The 21,023-nt window shown below is 39.9% G+C and overlaps 1 protein-coding gene across 4 annotated transcripts in view; it reads right to left on the bottom strand.

Annotated features, from left to right (window-relative positions):
* The window catches only part of EPB41L4A (erythrocyte membrane protein band 4.1 like 4A), a 215,149-nt gene that overhangs the window by 69,739 nt on the left and 124,387 nt on the right, over positions 1–21,023 (bottom strand). For all 4 annotated transcript variants that reach the window (XM_030566656.1, XM_030566658.1, XM_030566657.1 and 1 more), the window contains 5 exons: positions 20,320–20,407; positions 16,230–16,318; positions 15,698–15,761; positions 6,631–6,722; positions 3,674–3,751 (listed from right to left, as the gene is read on the bottom strand). In XM_030566656.1, coding sequence (XP_030422516.1) covers positions 3,674–3,751; positions 6,631–6,722; positions 15,698–15,761; positions 16,230–16,318; positions 20,320–20,407 — 411 coding nt within the window. The remainder of the gene's footprint in view (positions 1–3,673; positions 3,752–6,630; positions 6,723–15,697; positions 15,762–16,229; positions 16,319–20,319; positions 20,408–21,023) is intronic.

Below are 21,023 nucleotides of genomic sequence, written 5' to 3'. Positions count from 1 at the left end.
CACTAACATTATTTTACTAATAACACTAAAACTATCTAATGGTATTTCAGTTTCAACAAAAATAAAATGCAGAGACGTTTAATTATTTTTTATAGCTCTCTCTCACATTTATTTTAAATTAAGGTTTTTGGAAAGATCATTTCTAGCAGTAATTCCAAGTTGCCACATCTGCAGTGCAATGATTTAAAAACATTCAGGCGCATTTCTAATGAGTGAAGAGCAATTATACTGTGTGTTAAACATTGTAATTAGTATTTGAGTTATGTGAACATCCATTTGGATGAACACTTTTTTTTTAAATTTCTTTAAACATTAGAAAATATATTTAAGGGGAAAAAAACATCAGAGTGGATCAAAGTATTACTAGTTTTAAGTTTCAAATTATTTAATTCTGCAGGCTAGCCAGAAAACATTAATAAATGTTATAGCTCTGCAACCATGTTAACGTTTTGTAACCCTCCAACGCAGCCTTCATTAATCCCCTTTGGGCAGCACCTAATCTAAACAACTAATCTGATAATGAGGAGTTGCTTACAAACTATCAGAGTCCAAACAAACAAATACCCCAGAGGCTAACAAGCAAAGGTTATGACCCCCTCTCCTCAGGCATGGAATTATAGCTTCTGTCTTGAGCTTATATTATATATGCAGAAGTGGTTTTATTGTTGCCCCTCAATGATATAACCCACCCACCCCCAAAAAATCAAATAATACAAAAGGTGGGGTAGCGGGAATCAGATCTACAGTGTAAGCAAACAGCTGATGCTTTAAGCACATGAAGATGCTGTTAATTACAGTTGCCAATATGCCTTTAATGAAGCAACTGTTACTGAATTTCATATACCAACGAATTAAATAATATTCACTATCATACTGATAATCAATATGCTTCAAATGCGCAGTAGCTGAACTTTAATGGGATAGTCCCAATCTTTTTTAAAATTGCAAATTATTAAAACACTAACCCACATCTGGGGAAAACCTTTGTAGATCAACACAGCACAAGCAAGGATTCCTTTTTCCCTTCTGATGATAAGAGAAGACTTTATCTGGAATGTTTAAAAAACATTTTTGCAGTCGACAACGACTCATTCCAAGAGGTGAATTCATTATCATCACCAGGCACCTTGGTGCTGTATACAGACAGCCCATGACAAATGAAGGGGGAAGGTAGGAGATTAGAGCACCAGGGGCAGAAATACTTAAGTGTGGCCAACTGCAACAAAAAAAATGTTAAATCTCATGCCATAGGTGTGTGAAGGCAAAGTTTCTTCTCCTACAACAAAGCATCTGCCACATCCCAATCAGCAGAACTGTTCCAGGCGGTGGACAGCCTGGGTCATCTCTACTCTGGCACAGAATCAAGTATTTCTCATTGTGAGGCGCTTTCACTCCAAATTCATACATAAGATCACTCTAATAAAGAATAGATTGGAAGCCCCTGTGGAGCCAGATCCTTCTCTCCTAAGATTTTGGCCCTCATTTGTTAACTGAGGTTCTGGAGGTGCTTAAGATGTTGAGGGTTATATGACTTATGATTTTAGGTTTATGTTCCTGGGAGACAGTGATAAGGAGGCTGTACCCCATACTGTGACATTCAAACTTGGCCAAGGTTTTCCATGAGTATGGTACAGTTGTCATAACATTTTTCCCAGATCTGGACCTTAGCGTCCAAAATATGGGGGTTAGCATGAAAACCTCCAAGCTTAGTTACCAGCTTGGACCTGGTAAAGCTGCCACCAGCCAGGAATCTATACAGTGCCTGGCGCACTGTGGTCTCCCCAAAACCTTCCCTGGGGGACCTCCAGACTCAGATTCCTTGAGTCTCACAACAAAGGGGAATAAACCATTTCCCTTCCCCCCTCCAGGTGTTCCATCCCTGGGTTCCTGGAGAGATATGCAGAAGCAAGCTCCGTGAATCTAAACAGAGGGACTCCACCCTCCCTGTTTCCAGTCCTGGAAAACACAAGTACTTCCCCCCCTCGCCCAGAGGGTATGCAAAGTCAGATTAGTAAATCTAACACAAAGAGATTTTCCCCCCTGACTTCTTCCTCCCACCAATTCCCTGGTGAGCTGCAGACTCAATTCCCTGAAGTCCCCACTAAAGAAAAAACTCCAACAAGTCTTAAAAAGAAGGCTTTACATAAAAAAGAAAGAAAAGGACATCAGAATGGTCTCTCTGTATTAAGGTGACAAATACAGGGTCAATTGCTTAAAAGAAAAATGAATAAACAGCCTTATCCAAAAAGAATACAATTTAACACATTCCAGCAACTACACACATGTAAATACAAAAGAAAACAATATAAACCTATGGTCTTCCTATCTTTGTACTTACAACTTGGAAACAGAAGATTAGAAAGCTGGAGACAGAAAAATCACTCTCATAGCCGAGAGGGTCAGACACAAGACAAAGAACTCACACACAAACTTCCCTCCACCCAGATTTGAAAAAGTCTTGTTTCCTGATTGGTCCTCTAGTCAGGTGTTTCAGGTTACTGGTGTTACCCCTTTACAGGTAAAAGAACATTAATCCTTAGCTATCTGTTTATGACAACAGTATAGTGCTTAAGACTTGTATTGCACTTTCTGTTCAAATATTTCTAAGCACCTTACAAAGATGAAAAAGTGTTTTTATCTCCTTTTGACAAATGGGGAAACTGACACTGAGGGTATGGCTACACTATAGGGACTATACCAGCATAGTTCCTTCGCCACAGCTATGCTGGCAAAACCCCACACAGCATAGGCATAATCTACATTGACAGAAGGGGCTTTTAAGCCAGTGTAGGAACAATAGCTCCCCAAACAATGGTAGCTAGGCTGACAGAAGCGTTCTTCCATTAACCGAGCTGCATCTACACTGGAGGTTTGGTCAGTGGTGTGGATTTTTCACACTCTTGACTGATGTCACCAGGCCTGAGAAAAGTAAGTGGCCTGATTTCCAGAGCTGGTGAATACCTGCAGCTCACACAGAAGTTAATTGGAGCTGCATGTGTTCAGCACTTCTGAAAATCACAGCATAGCTGACTTACTGAAGGTAACACAGCATATATGTGGCAAAGCTGGGTCTAAAGCACAGGTCTGGCTCCAAATCTTGTGCCCCAACTATTACACAAGGAAACCTTAAATTCACCAGATGGGTTTGATCTATCCCTAGCTTAACCAAAAAGAACCAGATCCTTAGCCCCACCGTGGCTCATTTGTACTGCTCTGGCATCATTAGGGGCTGTAAAGCTAGTTTAACTGGCCTCCTGAGGGATGCCCATAGTTGGTGGATTTCCCTGTTGCTCTGTGCTATCCCTACTGCTAGATCTTTGCATAAGGATCGTGGCCAGGGTCCTTCTGTGCCCTGGTGGTCCACACTTGTTAAAACAGCCCCCTCAGGCCATGGGCTGGGTGTAATCTAGAACATTCTTGAGGCTCCTCTATGTTGTGCTATGGGCTGTACTGGCCTCCATCTAGCCCCAGGGATCAGGAAGCCACAAAAGCAACCTTGCCCGCTGCCTCATTGCCTCCTTCCCAGTTCCTGCTTTGAGCACAGCTAAGTCAGACCAGAAAATCTGGCCCTGCGTCTCACATTGTTTAATCTGTGAACTAGAATGTTATTGTTAACAGTTTTTCTGAGGGGAAATGATCTGAATGTAAAGATTTTAAGGTGAAACAGATTTACCTGTACCGATGTTTATAGCCTATGGATCCAAACTTGCTGAATTTTCTTGACAGAGAGTTTGATTCATTTTCCGGCATTCTACGTTATTTTAAAAATAAAGCGACAAAGTAAAATTACATACACTCAAATATATAGTAAATAAACTACCATAATTAATGTCCATGTAGAATGGTTTTAGGATGATGCAATGCTATTATAAAACATAGTAATGTGTCCTCCACTTGTAACAGAAGTTGTGGGCACAAATTTGCAGGTCCAAAAAGGGGAGCATGGCTCCTCTATAAGCTCCTCCTTATCCCCATGTCATAGCAGGCTCTCCATGCTGGCTCCATGGGGCTCAGAGTTCCATGAATCCATGCAGATGAGGTCAGATCTAGATGGACGGGTTCTTTCTCTGCCATCACCCTTACCCAAACCCCACAGAACATCCCTGTGTAAAGTCCTGGGAACCAACAGCTGAGCCAGGACTTGGGTCATTTAAATACCAAATAATTTCCCCCAGAGTGAACCTGATGGGGCCTAATTAATGGATTTGAACAGGTTAGGGGAGGACTAACAAGCAAATTGGTCCATTAACACAGAATGTATAAGGCAGCACAGGAAAGGGAGGTAGGCTAGCAGAGCCTGGAAAGGTCTCTGGGTAGCGAGATCTCTTCCCTCTCTTTGGCAAAGAACTGAGGAGAAACTGACACTATAAATAATTATTGTGTATGGATCAATAAGGTGGCGGGAAGAGCTGATGTAACTGAACTGCGCTTGGGTGTTTAACAACAGAAAGTCTCAGAGTCTGGGTAGACAGAACAGAAGACAGGAACAGGATGTTGCCGTCACAATCCCCATAAAAGTTAATGCTGACTGAGGGCATATCTACCCTACACCAATGGGGAGCACGGAGCCCAGGGGGTGCAGCCGGGCTCCCAGCAGGGACATCTATGTCCAGAGTCCATCTGGCTGCTGTGCTCCTGCTGGGGAACGGGGAGCCAAGCGCCTGGGAGTCCGGGGGGGAGCAGCTGGGCTCCTGACAGGGAGATCTGCACACAGAGTCCAGTCGGCTGCCATGCTCCCGGTGGGGAGCCAAGAGCCCGGGAGAAGCCAGGCACCCAGCAAGGAGATCTGCACCCCACGTCCAGTCAACTGCCCCGTTCCCAGTGGGGAGCTGAGAAGCCAGTGTGGCTGCCCTGTTCCTGGCAGAGAGCCCAGGCAGCTGCCCAGATCGGAGCAGCGAGCCGGAAGCCTGGGCAGCAGCCTGGCTGGGAGCAGGGGGCTGGGACCTCAGGGGGCAGCAGGGCTCCCTGTGGGGAATGGGGAGCCCAGGTAGCAGCCTGAGAGGGAGCCTAGGTGGCAACCTGGCTTATAGCAGAGACCAGACAGCAGCCTGGCAAGGAAGCTGGTTTTCCTGTCAATTTCACGGCTCCAGCAAAGCCCCCTCAAACATTCCTCTGCACCTCCCCTAGGGGTTGCACCCCCCAGCTTGGGGGAACACTGGTCTACAGACAGGAACACTGTGTCACCCTAGCTACACTGACATATGCCCTATGCCTCTTGTGGAGGCGAAGTTATTATGTTGGTGTAGGATGGCACTTATATTGGCAGGAGCAAGGCTGTAGGTATACATTGACATAGTTAGGTTTATGTGAGCTGCCTTAGGTCAACCTAATACTGCAGTGTAAACCAGGCCTGAGTCGATGTTAACTTGTGCAAGTTCCTCCTTTGTAACGTGGATTACCCTTGAGTCATGCACTGGGATCAGCAGCTGACTGGGAAAGAGGGCCAGCAGCACAGCTCCCATATTAGCTGAGGAACAGGAGGCAGTGTAAAGCTACAGGGTCTTGAATGGCCCTTGCCTCCTGTTACTCCCCCAAGTGCCACAGTTTTGGAGGTCCAAAGACCTTGCCACTTCTTTGGTGGTAGGAAAGGTCTTTGGACTTCTATCCCATGAAAGAATGGTGAATAAATTCTGAGAGTGTGAAGTCATGGAGCTTCCTCATCTTTACATTGGGAGAACACGTCTAAGGGAGCATTGTGCCCACTGTTGCGGGCATGTCCCCATATCAGGGCAGGACTTTTACAGGGGTTTGTAACACAACTGAACTAATTTGCTTCCAACTGAAACTTGCTTTGCACAGGGACATGCCCATATAATTTGAAGATGCATACATACATCTCAGGATTTGCTGTACGCTGTCATGCAGTACAACAGTCCAGCTTGTCCCTTTGAGGGCCTGGACACCTGGGGCCAACCTGCTCTGTTCAATTTATCAGACCTAGATGGAGAATGGGCCAGGGAGCAGGGGTTCAGGTGTGCCTTATAGAGGGGCTGAGAGAGGTCAGTTGGGTGGGAACTACAGGAGGGAGGTGAGCTTCTGCAGTAGGCCCCGAAGCAGGGGGATTGAAAGGAAGGGTGTATCTAGGGCTGGCTCCAGCCTTTTTGCCGCTCCAAGAGGTGAAGAAAAAAAAACAATTGAGCTGCTGCCAAAGTGGAAGAGATGGAGTGAAGGACCTGTGCCGAACTGCCCCCAAAGACCCGGACGTGCTACCCCAATAATGGACGGAGTGCCGTCCCTTTCTATTGGCTACCCCAGGCACCTGCTTCCTTCGCTGGTACCTGGAGCCAGCCCTGCGTGGATCCCCTTTTCAGCACTGTGAGAGTCAAAGGGAAAAGCCTCTGGGAGCTACAGCCCAAGGTGAGCAGAGGAAATGCTTTTTGTGTTTGATGTTTTTGCCTACATTTTCTATAGTAGAAGAATAAAACTATGCCTGGAAAGAGACTTGGGCAGGGCCTGTCTCACAGAGGAGCCCAGAATCAGGAGGGCACAAGTGTGTCTTAAGGCCACCCTTACCCCCTTTGCTGTGAGTCTGTGCTATGCTTCTGAGAGGTGCAGCAAGAATCTCAGCCAGCACATTTAACTTCTGTTGTCATAACATAGTAAAACCTTAATATCTTTACCTCCACTCACCTGAAGAACGTATGGTGCTCTACACAGCATTTCCAAAGATGTTTACATGTGGTTTTGTTACGTGCTTCAAAAAAGAAGGACGTTTCATTGCACTGAAATAAAAAGAGACAACATTACTATGAAAGATTCCTCCTATGGAGTGGATTTTCACTTGTTGAACTACACATGTGGGGCCTGATTCTCCTCTCCCTTGTGCCAGTGTAAATCAGGAGAAACTTCACTGAGGCCAACAATGACATACTGGTGTATGTAAGAGGAGAAGCAGGCCCTAGAAATATATAAAACTGTTTAATTTAAAATAGAATCATAGAAACTGAAAGAAGAAAAGAATGGTAGGTTCGTAAAATACTTTGTCACTTCTGGTTTTATGTATTATATTACTGACAAGTATTTTTCTAGCAAAAACCTATATTTTTTCATATATTCTATTAGGGATGTTTTCTCAGACCACACTTTAGAAGGCCAATCAAAAGCACACATTTCCCCTCAAAATAATTTTTCATTTTATTACATTAAAATGTGTGTGAGATTACAACACTCAATTTATCTGAAACTTCAGATAGTACAAGTAAGTAACATTTATAACTTAATACTTATAAACAACCAAGTCCTGGGCAAATGACTTTGGTAAAACTATGTGCAAGTCAGTGACTAAGATCTTGTAAAGGCTTTATTTACTAATGCACAGAGGAAAGGACAACAGGGAGCAGAGAAAAAATATAAATGAAGGTAAGAATAAGGCAGGTGGGGTGGACTAAATCAAAGGAAAAGAACACACGAAGGGGGAAAAATTAAACCTGGAAATCAAGAAGACAATTGGAAGAAGTGACACAAAGAAAGAGAGAACAGGAAGAAAATTAACTAATAATGCAATGTTTTCAAACGTGGGAAAGGGAGCAGAAGACAGAAAATCTTGGAAGATAGCAATTGTTGGGAAGGCTTCTACAGACAGAAAAATGAATGCTCAAAACTTAAAAACTAGCTAGAGACAGATGGAAATCAGTCAGATGGGAGATTGCTATCAGATTCTACTATCACTGCCATACATGGTATAAAGAAGACATATGATGATGACAATGACAATGGAGGAGGAGAAGGAGAAGAGAAGTTTACAAATCATAAAATACCTCAAATGAAGTGGTGTCAACAGGTCTGTATTTTTTTATTTTCTTTGCTTACTGAAACATCATTCCTGGAATGTATGTTACAATAGGTGGAAGTGTGACCACGCACCTATTTTTTAATATTTTGTTTTGCAGGAAATCACAAATCTGTGCAGTCGGTGCAGACCCTGGCTTGTGTGTGTTACTGCTAATACCAACCTTCATTACGCATACACTGGGAACTCCATTGTCTAATAAAGTGATTCTAAACTGAGCTATAGATTTCCTTTCTGATAGATTGCATTCAAAATCCAACCTATGAAATAAATTGGTATGTACAGTAGTATGTTCAGCAAATGAATCAACTGTGCATATCTGGCACAAAAGGAATTTCAACATTAAGTGGCTAGCTAGCTAGAAGATAGGATTTGGGAGGAAAGGATTCCCCCTTTTTGTAATGCTGTCTACCTAGGCCAAGATTTTCAAAATATGCACACTAAAGCCAAGATCCTAAGCAGCGCTATATTGTGCCAGGGCTTGCCAGGGCTGAGCCCTGACCACCACTAGGCTTGGCAGTTCATCGCCCCGGAACCTCTGTGCTTGCTGCCTGAGTTATGAAAGTAAAAAAATTGCTTGATCCCCAGCACCTCTTTCATTACAAATTAAGCACTGATCCTAAGAACTAAATCCATATTTAGGCATCTTTGCAAATCAGGCCAAAGTGCCTAAACTCAATTGTTGTATGCAGTGTTGTTACAGTTGTGTTGGTCCCAGGATATTAGAGAGACAAGGCGGGTGATGTAATATCTTTTATTGGACCAACTTCTGTTGGTGAAACAAGTTTTCAAGCTTACACAGAGTTCTTCTTCAGGTCTTGAAGAAGATCCTTAAGAAGAGCTCTACGTAAGCTCAAAAGCTTGTCTCACCAACATACAAGCTGGTCCAATAAAAGATATTACCTCACCTGCCTTGTCTCTCTAAACTCAGAATTAGAAACCTACCTTTAGCACTCATGTTTGAAGATCTTGTCTATTGACATTAAAATAAGTCTTCCAGGATTATACTAATCTTTTTCAAAAAATTATAAAATTCAAGACTCAACATGAATAACCTTAAACTCTGTTATCCAGTTAACTTATTAAGGGCCTAGTTTTGTCACACTGAGTACATTGTACCATATTACCTGAGTAGTCCCACGGATTTCTAGGGGTTTCATGTAGTAAGTTATCGCTCTGTATGAGTGACAGACTCAGGTCCTAAAAGAGTTTCCTCAATAATCTGATAACATATAACAAGTGTTAATAAATGGAATTTTACCTATTTTATTTTTAGCAGCTGGTTTTATAAAATGGATGCCTGCACATAAAGCACGATGTGTGGGCGTGCATGAAGGTCCATTCAGGTTACTCACATTTTTCATTTAAACTGCAGCTATGATTTGCAAACAAACCTGCAAATCATGAATTAATCTAGTGCATTCCCTAGAATCCAAAATCTCACTCCTAACAAATAAATAGATTACATTCCTTATTAAAGGTTGTCAGGCAGTTCATGAAATTTACAAATTACTTGCTTGAAAGCCTCTCTTCAAACATGAAACCAGCAAGAAACAATAATAATAATAATAATGGGGTAGAGAAGTTGCACCGATGATTGGAATAATTAATTAATGTTTCATTCTCTGACAATAACAAAAACATTAGGGATATACCTGAGCCACTTCATTCTTTGAGAGATTTTATTTATATTTTTCCACTGCAAAAGATTACACTGATGGCTGGAATATTTAGGTGAAGTTACCAAGGACTGAATATGCCCCCAGATAAGCTGCAGCCTTCACCCAGAGGGACCTTTTTTCCTAAAGACGTTACAGCAAAAAGATGGGCCTGCAATAGGAATCATCACCACTGCAAGTACTGGAAACTGGGAGATGAAACTCTTTCATCTAAAGGGACTGATGTGCTGCAAAGTATAGATGATACTTATATTTGCTTTGCAACAATATATTCCTGCAATTAATAAAAAACATGATCTCAGATATTACTGGGGTCTGGGGGGGGATTGCATTCCAAATCTGCCATACTGGACATACAATAGGAGACTCATCCAACATGTGAATCTCTGGCAATCAGGAGCAAGATTCCATCTACTGCAAAATCCAATTCACTCTTACTGTGTGTGACAAATCCAGAGCTAGGATTTTTAATGAAGTGTCCAGTTCTTTTTTAAAAAGTGAAACAAGAGAAGCAGATTTTAGGATGTTATGACTGTGTCTACATTAAAATGTATATACCAGAGTCTCAACTGGTGTAAACTGACAGACTGATCAGACCCTATGGGACTGCGCCAGTCAACATAACATACAGTAACCCTTAGGCTACACTAATTTATGACAGGGACTATTTTGGTCCCCAGCCAGACCAAGTTCATAGAAGCAGAAAAGTGATTTACAGTAACTTCTCCTTCTCCCCACTCTTGTCAGATGAATCGAGTGTAAACCCAGTGCAGGTGAAGATCTGGCCGCATATACATTGCCACTCTGCTTCAGTAGGATGAACAATAGCAGAATATACATATTTGGAAACAGTTGCTGAGAGCGAAATATTATTCTTTGCCAAGTTAGACACATACCTGGAGATTATCATTTGTTTTCTCCAACAGAAAATGTTTCTAAGGGTTTGGTTTTTTTAATGCATTTACATAATGCATACCACTCCTAGCTTATGCAATCAAGACTGTATTACGGGTTACACAAGGTCACCTCAACTCTACAGTCAAGAAGATAATTATCTTAAAGTATATCATACAACTCAAGTATCAAAATAATAATAAACCTGTGCTATTATTGCATAACCACTTCAAGATTTAAAGTACCTTAGGCTCATAAAGTAACCATACAAAAACTTTACTAAACAATAACTCACAAAAGGCTTAAAAAATAAAACCTGAAAATTAAGCCACCACTTCAGGTTTGCCAAGGAATTTCATTCCACCGCACTTTAAATAGAAGGCTGTTTAGTGGTGATTCACCTATTAACCACCACACAACTCTTACTGCTACAAGTAGCAGATGGTTGAGTGGGTAAGCGGGAAGAAAAAGACAAATACAAAACTCTCTCTCAGTTAGTGGATCAAATTCTCTGCACTTGCTTACACTCATACCACCCCATTGGTTTCAATTTGTGTAAACTGACCCACTGTTTGTAATTCTTAAGTAACATGAACAAATTGCTCTATATTTCCGGATGGGATTTTAAGTTAAATTTGCAGCTAGCATGAGAGGGCCAGATCTTCTGCCCTGGTTCTGTCTCTTTTATGCCATAGATGAGGCAGAAAGGAGATGAAAAGCTGCACAAACAGCTCCATGGCTCTCCCTCGTGCACCCCTCCCAACCCCAGCACACACAGTGTGGCAGGGCCAGAAGGGGTATGGCTGAACCAGCTGATTAATATATTGATTTAGATTTCTAACAGCGATGAAAAAGAACCCTATCCAGAGCTGTAGGCACTCCTGACAAAAGTCACACCAATAAAAATAAAACCTTGCACTCAGGACAACCTGGCCAAAGGAATGGCCCTTAGGATGCCCTTAGAGCTGCTGTAGTTTGGAGTTGTTCTGATACTACTCTAACTTCCACAATTGACTAGTTTTGTCCGTGAAGTCCTTGGATTCAGTACTGAGCATAGCCTAGCTAGACTTGTGTATCCAGCCCAGAGAGACTTCTTGAAAGGCCCAGTCTGGCATGTGTGAGCCAATCACTAGTCAAAATAACTCATTCCTGAGTTTTTCACTGGTCACAACTTACTACAGGCATTTGAACTGAGTTCTTCAAACACATCTGGCAAATCAGAGGTTAATCCCTCAAGCAAACAACCTTTAATTCAATTCAGCATCTACAGGAAGTTACTGCCAGGTACAGAAGGTATAGATTTCAAGAAAAGCTGGTCAGAAAACTTTGATAGGACTATTTTCCTTTGGAAAATGCAACTCCATCAAAATCTCAGCACCTCACAAAATTATGCTGATTTTGCCAAAATTTCATACTGGAGAAAACTGAAAAAAATCTAGTTTCTGACAGTGTCAAAGCATCCTGTTTTGACATTGTTAGTATGAAACATTTTGATTTTTCATTTTGAAATGACTTCGTTTTGTTTGTTTTAAATTTTGGGTTATATTATCATGCAACAAAAAATTAAAATCAAAACAAATGTCTTTTTCCATTCCTTCAGCTCCTTTCTGTAGTGGCCTATGCATCGCTAGTGTGGAACCCAGTTCTGTCACATTCAGGAGGTGCAGTGTCCTTTGTGCACCCACTGAAGTGTTACCCATTCACATGTATTGTAATCACAACGATTCTGCTGCATTGGGGGATTTTCACCTATGTTCCTGGGTGAATTTCCACAAAAGTGTGCACAGCTGACTTTCACCCTAAGGAGGATTGCACACGGCAACAATCAGACTCGGTAGTTTTCCCAAGGGGAGCTCAATCAAAATATACTTGTTTATCATCAGAATTTGTCTTCACTTTATTTGTCTTACCAAGAGACTGTTCCTTTGCAATCTATAAATGGGAAACGCTCACTCCTTCATGCTGCTATTTAAAACTTTCATGGAATGCTTAACACATGCTCTTATTTCTGAATTCAGAGCACAGTTCAAGTTGAGGGACAATGTTATATTGATCCAGTGACTAACGTCAATTCAAGAAAATTTCTGCCAGTTGATCCAAGTAATTGATCTCTTATGCAATAGTAAGCCAGGGACAGCGAAATACTATTTTTGCCATTTTTTAAAAGCATGAGAAAAAATAATGTAGATAGTGTAATGGAGAAAAAAATTAAACGATACAGGATATATATAAGGAGTACATTAAATCCAATTCCCTTATAGTAATATTAGTACACAACAGAAATGGGTTTACAGAAATAGAATAAACAAATCATAATTATACAAGTGGTTTTCAGGGAAGAGAACTGCTGAAGCACTACAGATCTCAGTACAAGAAACAGAGAAGGTGAAGCTCTTAATTTCATTATAAATGCAGCAAGAGTAAATATTTTGTGCTTGTTGAATCACTGAGTTTATGAAAAGCCAAATGATGTAAACAACAGGCTCACTAGCATCAATGATAAATAATTTCCCCTGACACAAAAACGCCATATTGTAATCTTTAACCAGCCTGAGGACCGTGCTCTGTACATTTGGGCTGAAATGTGTAAATTCATCTACGGATTTGGATGTCCATTTCCATTACCTTTAATTGGAATTGGGCATCCAAATCCTTTAGACAGCTCTAAAAATCTCAACCTTAATTTTTATTTGCCTTAAGGAGACACTGAAAACAAGCAAGGTTTTCCATTAAGTAACTGTTAAGGTGCAGCACCAATGCATAAACACAAAGTACTAAAAGTAACTAAGAGACTATTCTGCCTACATTGGTATATCTGTGAGAAGTGGGTTTGATTGTTTTTAATTCACATCTGTCAATAGTTGAAAATATAAATTAAAGCCTACAATTATAACAATGTTTACACACTTTCCATTGTGATATTAAAAACTATGTTCTACATAAAGCATTTAATATATTCAGGAACAGTTTGTGATTATTATTATTATAGGGCATTAATTCATTTACTTAATTATGGACCATATCATCAAACAGTAATTGGGACAAAACAGAACATTGTTTTACAAAAGGTAGATTGTGCCAGACCAACCTGATCATCTTCTTGAGAAGGTAACTGATTTTTTAGACAATGGAAATGCAGTAGCTCTAATCTACCTGGATTTCAGTAGGGTAGTTGATACAATTTAACATAGGAAATTATTAGTTAAATTGGAGAAGATGTGGATTACTATGAGAATTGAAAAGTGAATAAGGAACTGATTAAAGGGAGATTATACAGAGTCATACTGAAAGGTGAACAGTCAGGCTGGAGGGAGGTTACTGGATGAGTTCCTCAGGGATCAGTCTTGGGACCAATCTTATTTAACATTTTCATTCATGACCCTGGCACAAGAAATGGGAGCATGCCATTAAAATTTGCAGATGACATAAAGTTGGGAGTTACTGCCAATACAAAAGAGGACAGGAATATCGTACAAGAAGATCTGGAGGACTTTGAAAACTGGAACAATAGACATGGGATGAAATGTAACAGTGCAAAGTGCAAGGTCATGCACTTCAGGGACTAACAACATGAATTTTTGCTATAAGCTGGGGACGTATCAGTTGGAAGCAACAGAGGAGAAAGACCAGGGTGGATTGGTAGATTACAGGATGACTATGAGATGCCAAAATGATCTGGCCATGAAAAAGACTAAAGCAATCCTAGGATCCGTCAGGCAACGTATTTCCAATAGAGATAAAGAAGTGTTATTGCACTCATACAAGGCACTGGTGAGACCTCATCTGGAATAGTGTGCGCAATTCTGGCCTCCCATGTTTAAAAAGATGAATTCAAACTGGAAGGGGTGCAGAGAAGGGCTACAGAGAAGGGCTACTAGGATGATCAGAGTAATGGAAAACCTACCTTTTGAGAGCAGATTCAAGCTGGCATGTTTAACCTAACAAAACAAAGGCTGAGGGGAGATATGATTGCTCTCTAGTAATACATCAAACAGATAAACACAATGGAGGAAGAGGAGTTATTTAAGTTATGTGCCAATGATGACAGAAAAACAAATGGATATAAACTGGCCATCAACAAGTTTAGGCTTGAAATTAGACGAAGGTTTCTAACCATCAGAGGAGTGAAGTTCTGGAACACCCTTCTCTTTCTGGAAATTGAGGTGTCTAGAAATGAATGCAATATTCCAGGTTTGGTCACACTATATCTGTAAGGAGAAGGAATAGTCCCTTTCTCCTCCAGTGTAGGAAGTCTCCCAGAATTAGCACAATGCAGAAATGGCATTTTTTGCACCCATATCATATGGCAAATTCTTGTCTCAGTTTCCCTGTGAAATGACATGGTGCTGGCATTTATTCCAGGATATAAAGGGAACAGAATAAATTTGGGAATATCCTATAGTATGATGATGGAATTTAGGAGCAGGCAAGCCACACTGGCCAGCTATGCTTATCTGTGTGTGCAGCTGCATAAATCAGCATTATGATGATATAGAATCAGAAAGATAAGACAAATGACACAATTATTTATTTCATCAACCAATCTCCTTTGAATCAAAAACAGGAAGGTGGATATGTTAGGACATTCCGGCATCTCCCTATACTGTCAGAATACAGAGTACTGCAATAGCACTTCAAAGACGCATTAGTTGCAGCGAAGATTTTAATGATCTTTCACACCCTTGTTCTTGCTGCTCTCTTAAACAGTTTTCTAAAAATACCTGTCAGGGCTTGAAACTGCCAAATGCCATCAGGGAGACGGCCTATTATGAGCACAATATAGAACTTTCAACAAGTTTATGAGTCAACCACATCGTAAACCTATGTCTCCTTTCTCAAGCTTCCAGATTTCTCATTCAGTTTGTTACACATCTGAAATAATTCCAGGTATTTCACACAAATACTTACTACATACATGTGCCATCAAATGGTAACTACAATATTACCTATATGTAATTTACTTTAAAGTAGAACTCAGGCTTGTTTGTACATGAATAGACATTCTGCAATATTTTAAAACGCAGGCTTTACTGATGGCATAGAAGAACAAATCTTATATACTATAAAGTCCCATTCTGCTCTGCTTCAGTAGGGCTTTCCTGCCTTCCCTGCAAAGTGAAGAAGAGGCAGGGGGGAAAGGAAGAAAACTTAACTCTAACTACAAATACTGATCAAGAAAGATTACATTTGGGAATAAATTTAAATATAAGAAGAGTTTTTGTGGTGGTGATTAAAAGCAAAACTGGCAATACTAGTTTCATTTCACTGAACACATCAAACTGTTAACTTGATTAGTTTCACTGTTTCTTCTTTCAGACTTGAAATAAAAACTTACATCTTTTCCCAGCACTCTAAGTTCAAACTGCATTTCCTTGAAGTGAACCTTTGTAATTCTAGGCCTAAATGTTGAAAAAAAGATACAGAGAGCTGTTATGGTATTTAAATCCAACACATCAGAAAGACACAAAGAAGAAATGAAAAAATTGAAAGGAGAGTTTCAGTAAAACATTCATATATGATCATTTTTGCCAGTGCTCCACATATATTACTCACAAGAAAAATAGTTTCAGAGCGGTAGCCATGTTAGTCTATCAGCAAAAACAATGAGGAGTCCTTGAGGCACCTTAGAGACCACAAATTTACTTAAACACTTTAATGGAGCAGGGAAAGTTAAATCCATCTCTTGCAATATTAGAAACAGAACACAGACAATTTAATCTAGACAGAAAGATCAGTGATTCCAACAAGTACATCAGTTTAGTTCTTATAAAACTAACCAGTCATATCATATATATATTTAGTATTCAGTTTATTTTCCTTATAGCCACATTATTTTAATACAGTCTGCAATATTATGTTGTACATACCAGAAATACTTCCCTACTTGTTTTTTATTCTTGTAAACAACAACTCCTACAGGTGTTAATCCTAAAAAATATTCAGACTTGTTTTCACCCTGGAAAATAGAACATATGTCATTTTATTACTTACAACCACAATTTTATTTTTATAGATTTCATCTAAGAAGCAATGTGGCCTGGTGAATAGAGCACTGGTGTGGGAATCAGGAGAAATGGGTTCTAATACTGGTTCTGCTGCTAGGTAACTTTGGGCAAGTCACTTTAACCTCTCTTTGCCTCAGTCTCCTCATCTGTAAAATGGGAATAATGATACTGCCCTCCTTTGTAAAGCTCTTTGAAATCTGCTGATGAAAACCTCTGTATAAGTGGTTATTATGATCATCATCATCTTAGTAAGCTAGCCACCAAATCCTACAAAATTCTTTCTTCCTTGAGTAACTTAACTCACAGGAGTAATCCTACAACCTTCAGTGGGATTGCTCTCATAAGTAAGGATTACTTACATGAATCAGGTAAGAGTGAGAAATAATTCATCAACTAAATTGCCATATTTCTCTTCTTTAAAAATCTAAAGAAAGTAATTACAGTCAAAACTTCACACTGCATAAGATACAGTATTTACTCATAATATAAATATACTTCTGAATGCTAGAATAGATTCATTATACCATACCAGCCAAGACACATGAACCATCATCTGCTCAACTAACTTCTGGTCCCTACAGAACTGAAAAATGTAATGATCATACTGGGAAATCATGGAGAGGTCAAAAACTGTAATCAAAAGGAGGCGCAGAAAATGACACAACCAGTCATCTCCTTGATCTAACTAGCATCCATGTACCACATTAAATAACAGCCATTTTTAAATACTATTAGTTAATCCCACCACGTGTAAGGAGGCAGGATCTACCAATGTCGCAAGGCACAAAGAAGGGACTTCCAGCAGAAGAGAGGTCTCTTAAGACATTCTACAGGCTGTTCTTCTGAACCCTCACTTTCTTGGTACTTTCCTTCAGACAAATGCCCAACTAATTTTTGAACAGCCATCATGCCAACCTGCTCCCTAAAAATAATTTCCTACCTTAAAATTGTATTTCTGCAAGAGGTTCCACCAATCTGAAATTAATTTGCTGCTCCTTTGTCTCCCAAAGACTGATCTGCTGACTTAGATTTCTGCCACCTGGCCTACCCATGTGTGCAGCCCAGCCACAAAGGCCAACGTTTTTCACAAATGAACATGAACTTCCCACCATGTCATGGATAAATGAACATGTACTTTCAGGAAGATCTGGGCCACGAGGGTCTCCATTTTTCCATTGGAAAAGAAAGGATTTCATGAGGGCAGATGAGAGGCATAAAACCCAGAGAATAAATCCTCTACCAAGACATGACACCCAACAAATGCCGTAACTCTTGAATTAAGGTATATAATGCTAATTTGACCTGCTTCCCCGTAACATGATTGGAGACACCTTCTCCTTATTGACACACTGTTGCCCTCATGATACTGGAGAGGGTTCCTAAACAAACCAACTGCAATGAGGGATTTAGAGCACTTTTCTCACAATGGATAACAAAGCCCATAATAAGGAGGGACCCAGTTCCTTCCCCATAAGAAATACTTCTTGAGTTGTTGGGGTCTATATAGCCAATCAACTTAGTACAGGATAATATGAAAATTCTGATGGCAAATTGCAGCTGCCTCGACAATTCATGGTAAATATTCAAAATCACACAGGATGAAATCCTGAAGGAAAGAGATGAGAACTGACAAAGAATAGCCTCTAAGCCAAGCTAAGGTATTTGTGGTGAGACTCTGTGACTGGAATAAGGAGGAAAGCATCCTTTATTAACACTATATAGCCTCCTGGCTCTACCAGGGCTGTTACTTAGTATTTCACTTTCAAAGCATTTGTAGGCCACGAAGAAATTGAGTCTTTTGAGGTTTAAAACCCCCTGATATTTTGGGCAGGGCACGAAAGAGAAAGAAAACTCTCTGAAAACTTTGTAGGGTTTACATTGAGTCACTACTTAGAATGTCATAAACAATGAATTTTCATCATAATTTTCTTGGATCCATCAGTATTGGGCAAGAGTTAAAATGACTGCTGGGAATGACTCAGTAAATTTCTATGTGGCATCCAGCTGCGATCATGGATAGAAGCCAGTTGTATGTTCTCTCAGTTTTCAACAACATGCTAACCTGTGTTCCCTATGAGTTACAGGGCTCACCTATGTTTCTAGCATCAGAAAGATTCTTTTGTTTCTTCAGGGAATTCCTTTATGTTGCGCTCCGCTTTAGGGAGCATTTGCTAAGGAAAACGTGGTGGAATTTTTACCTGAATCCTGCCTCAGTCTGGGAAAGCCCTGTTCCACTATCCAGGCACTTTTGCCCTAATGTTTTGTCTTTATAAATGGTCGCTATTGTCTTGGTATATCCTACTACACTGAAGCTACTATAAAGAATGGAGATTTTAGAGCATGAGGCTGCTCACGGGGACAGGCAATGAACCAAAAATCCAAGAGAGAAGATTAGTCTATTTACCTGTTTGGGAGAATATGGTGCAGCCCCATTGGTCCAGACCAGCAAAGCCTGGACCATAAAGATGTCAGTGACGAGATCAAATGACTACAGAAAGTGCGTTTAAGTAAGTAAAAATTCTTAATTAAGAACATCCAAATGAATGACCTCCCTCAATTTCTGTACCTACAGTTAACATATGTGCCATTCTCAGTGCTCTTCAGTGAGTTGACTAACTTCCAGAACTATTCATAGAGAGCTTAGTTAGAGTGTAGGTACCTTGGAGAGGGAACCATGTCACTGTACGGGTCTGAATAGTTCTTAGTAGAATGGAGCTTTGATCCTGAATGAGGGCTTTTGCACTACTGTAATATGAATGTTAAATAATAGTAATAAACAATGGCAAGATGAAGAAGGAGCAGTGAACAGATTGCAGAGATATATTACAATGCATTCTCCCTGCCCAGTTATGGATCTCTGTGTACAGCCCAAACAAGACTGGGCCAAAACAAACTTTCCAGTCTAGACAAATTTTATATGACTAACTTGGCAGTGGATAAATCCTGTTCCATGAAGTCTCCCAGCTTCCTATAAGCAGAAGGGGCACATGATACTGCATATGCATGGAGTCCAAAAATAGTAGCACAATCCATGATTTAGTAACAGAGAAATACTTCATCCAGTGGGCAATGCAATTTTCAGCAAATTACATAATTAATCTTTAGTTTGGCTTTAGTTAGGCTTTCTTTGGTTTTTCTTTTAACAACTTTCAAAGTACTGAAATTTAAATTAGATAAATTTAAATTAGCACAATGTTTCCATTAAAGCTCACAATTCAACTTATTTTGTAGTCTGAGATATTCTTTTGTTTAAAAAAATGCCATATGCACAATTATTGAAACAAAATAATTTTTAATTGCTAGGTTGACTGAGCACTGTAGCCTTCAAGTGAAAGCTTGAATCCTGCCATATATATTGTTTTGTAATACAGATTGAGTCATCTTCAGTATGAGGGCATAAAAAAATGTGAAATGCTGCATGATATTGCAGTGAGATTTTTTTAAACATGCCCTGACTCTTCAGTAACCTTCACAATGAATATTAAAACAAACCTCTGAAGTCTCATGTACTCTTGCCCCAAATCAGCTATTCGTTACCTATTATTTGCAATGACTTTGAAGCCTTTTCAGCACTCACTCATTTATTGTATTATTTTCATATTTTCTGTTCTGAACATGGCAATTATAACCCTCTTTTATCTTGTTTTGACACTTTATTAAAGCTCTTACATTTGTTATCCATATTGCTTGCTCAGCACAGTTAATTGTCTTTCAGAGGGAAACAGAATCACATTCTTTCATCCAAAACCCACAAGGCTTTCTTAGATATAAACCGAATTGATCCATGTTCCTCAAAAGCACTTTTTCCTTTGGATTTCTTAAACTCAGTTTTTAAAAAAAGATACCACTTGGTTACTAAGTTTCATAATTACAGCTTTTCATTTAAGTGTAAAAGACTTTCTGTAATGCCATCAAATTAAAAATATTTAGCTTTAATTAAAACAGTACTTACATAGACAGGATGGAGATCTACTCCATACATTTCCAGTGATTTGGCCACTCCTAAGTAATTCAGCTCTGCCTCAGCAGGAACCTGACCCCTGTAAACAGTATAATGAATAAGAAGGCTGCCTCTCAATTCAATGCTACAATAGTTGTTTAAAAAAAAATCATATTAACAAAGCTTGTTGAATAGGAGTGCAATGGTTCCTTAGTATTTACTTAGACCTTCATTCGCTGCATGGCACTGTGCTCCTACTTGCTCCAGATAAAATGGGTTCCAGTGTTCACTGTGTCTGCTACATGCTGTTACCTTATATATTAAATATTAAATTGATATTAACTATAGTGGCAAAACCTTTCCTTATCTACCTGCTGATAACTCCCAAAAATACTCCTGCTGCTGTCCCAAAAATATTTCACAGCATTCATCTTCAGGCCTAAAAGGCAAAAAGATCTTATTTTAAATAACTGCATCATTACTATAAATCAGCAAGAGAAAGACAGACCATTTACGGGATGATTTCCCTATTGCAATGCTAAACCCAGCAGATATCATGAGGAAGGCATCAAGAATTTCATGAGTTCAGATAAGATATTCCCTTCTCAATAAATTTAGGGATCTGGGGAAAAAAATCTGTCTGGGGATCGGTCCTGCTTTGAGCAGGGGGGTGGACTAGATGACCACAAGAATCTTCCCACACTGATATTCTATTA

This window comes from Gopherus evgoodei, chromosome 6 (assembly GCF_007399415.2).
Source record: "Gopherus evgoodei ecotype Sinaloan lineage chromosome 6, rGopEvg1_v1.p, whole genome shotgun sequence".
NCBI lineage: Eukaryota > Metazoa > Chordata > Testudines > Testudinidae > Gopherus > Gopherus evgoodei.
Note: the sequence above shows the minus strand (reverse complement) of the source record. Positions and strands in the feature narration are given on the sequence as shown.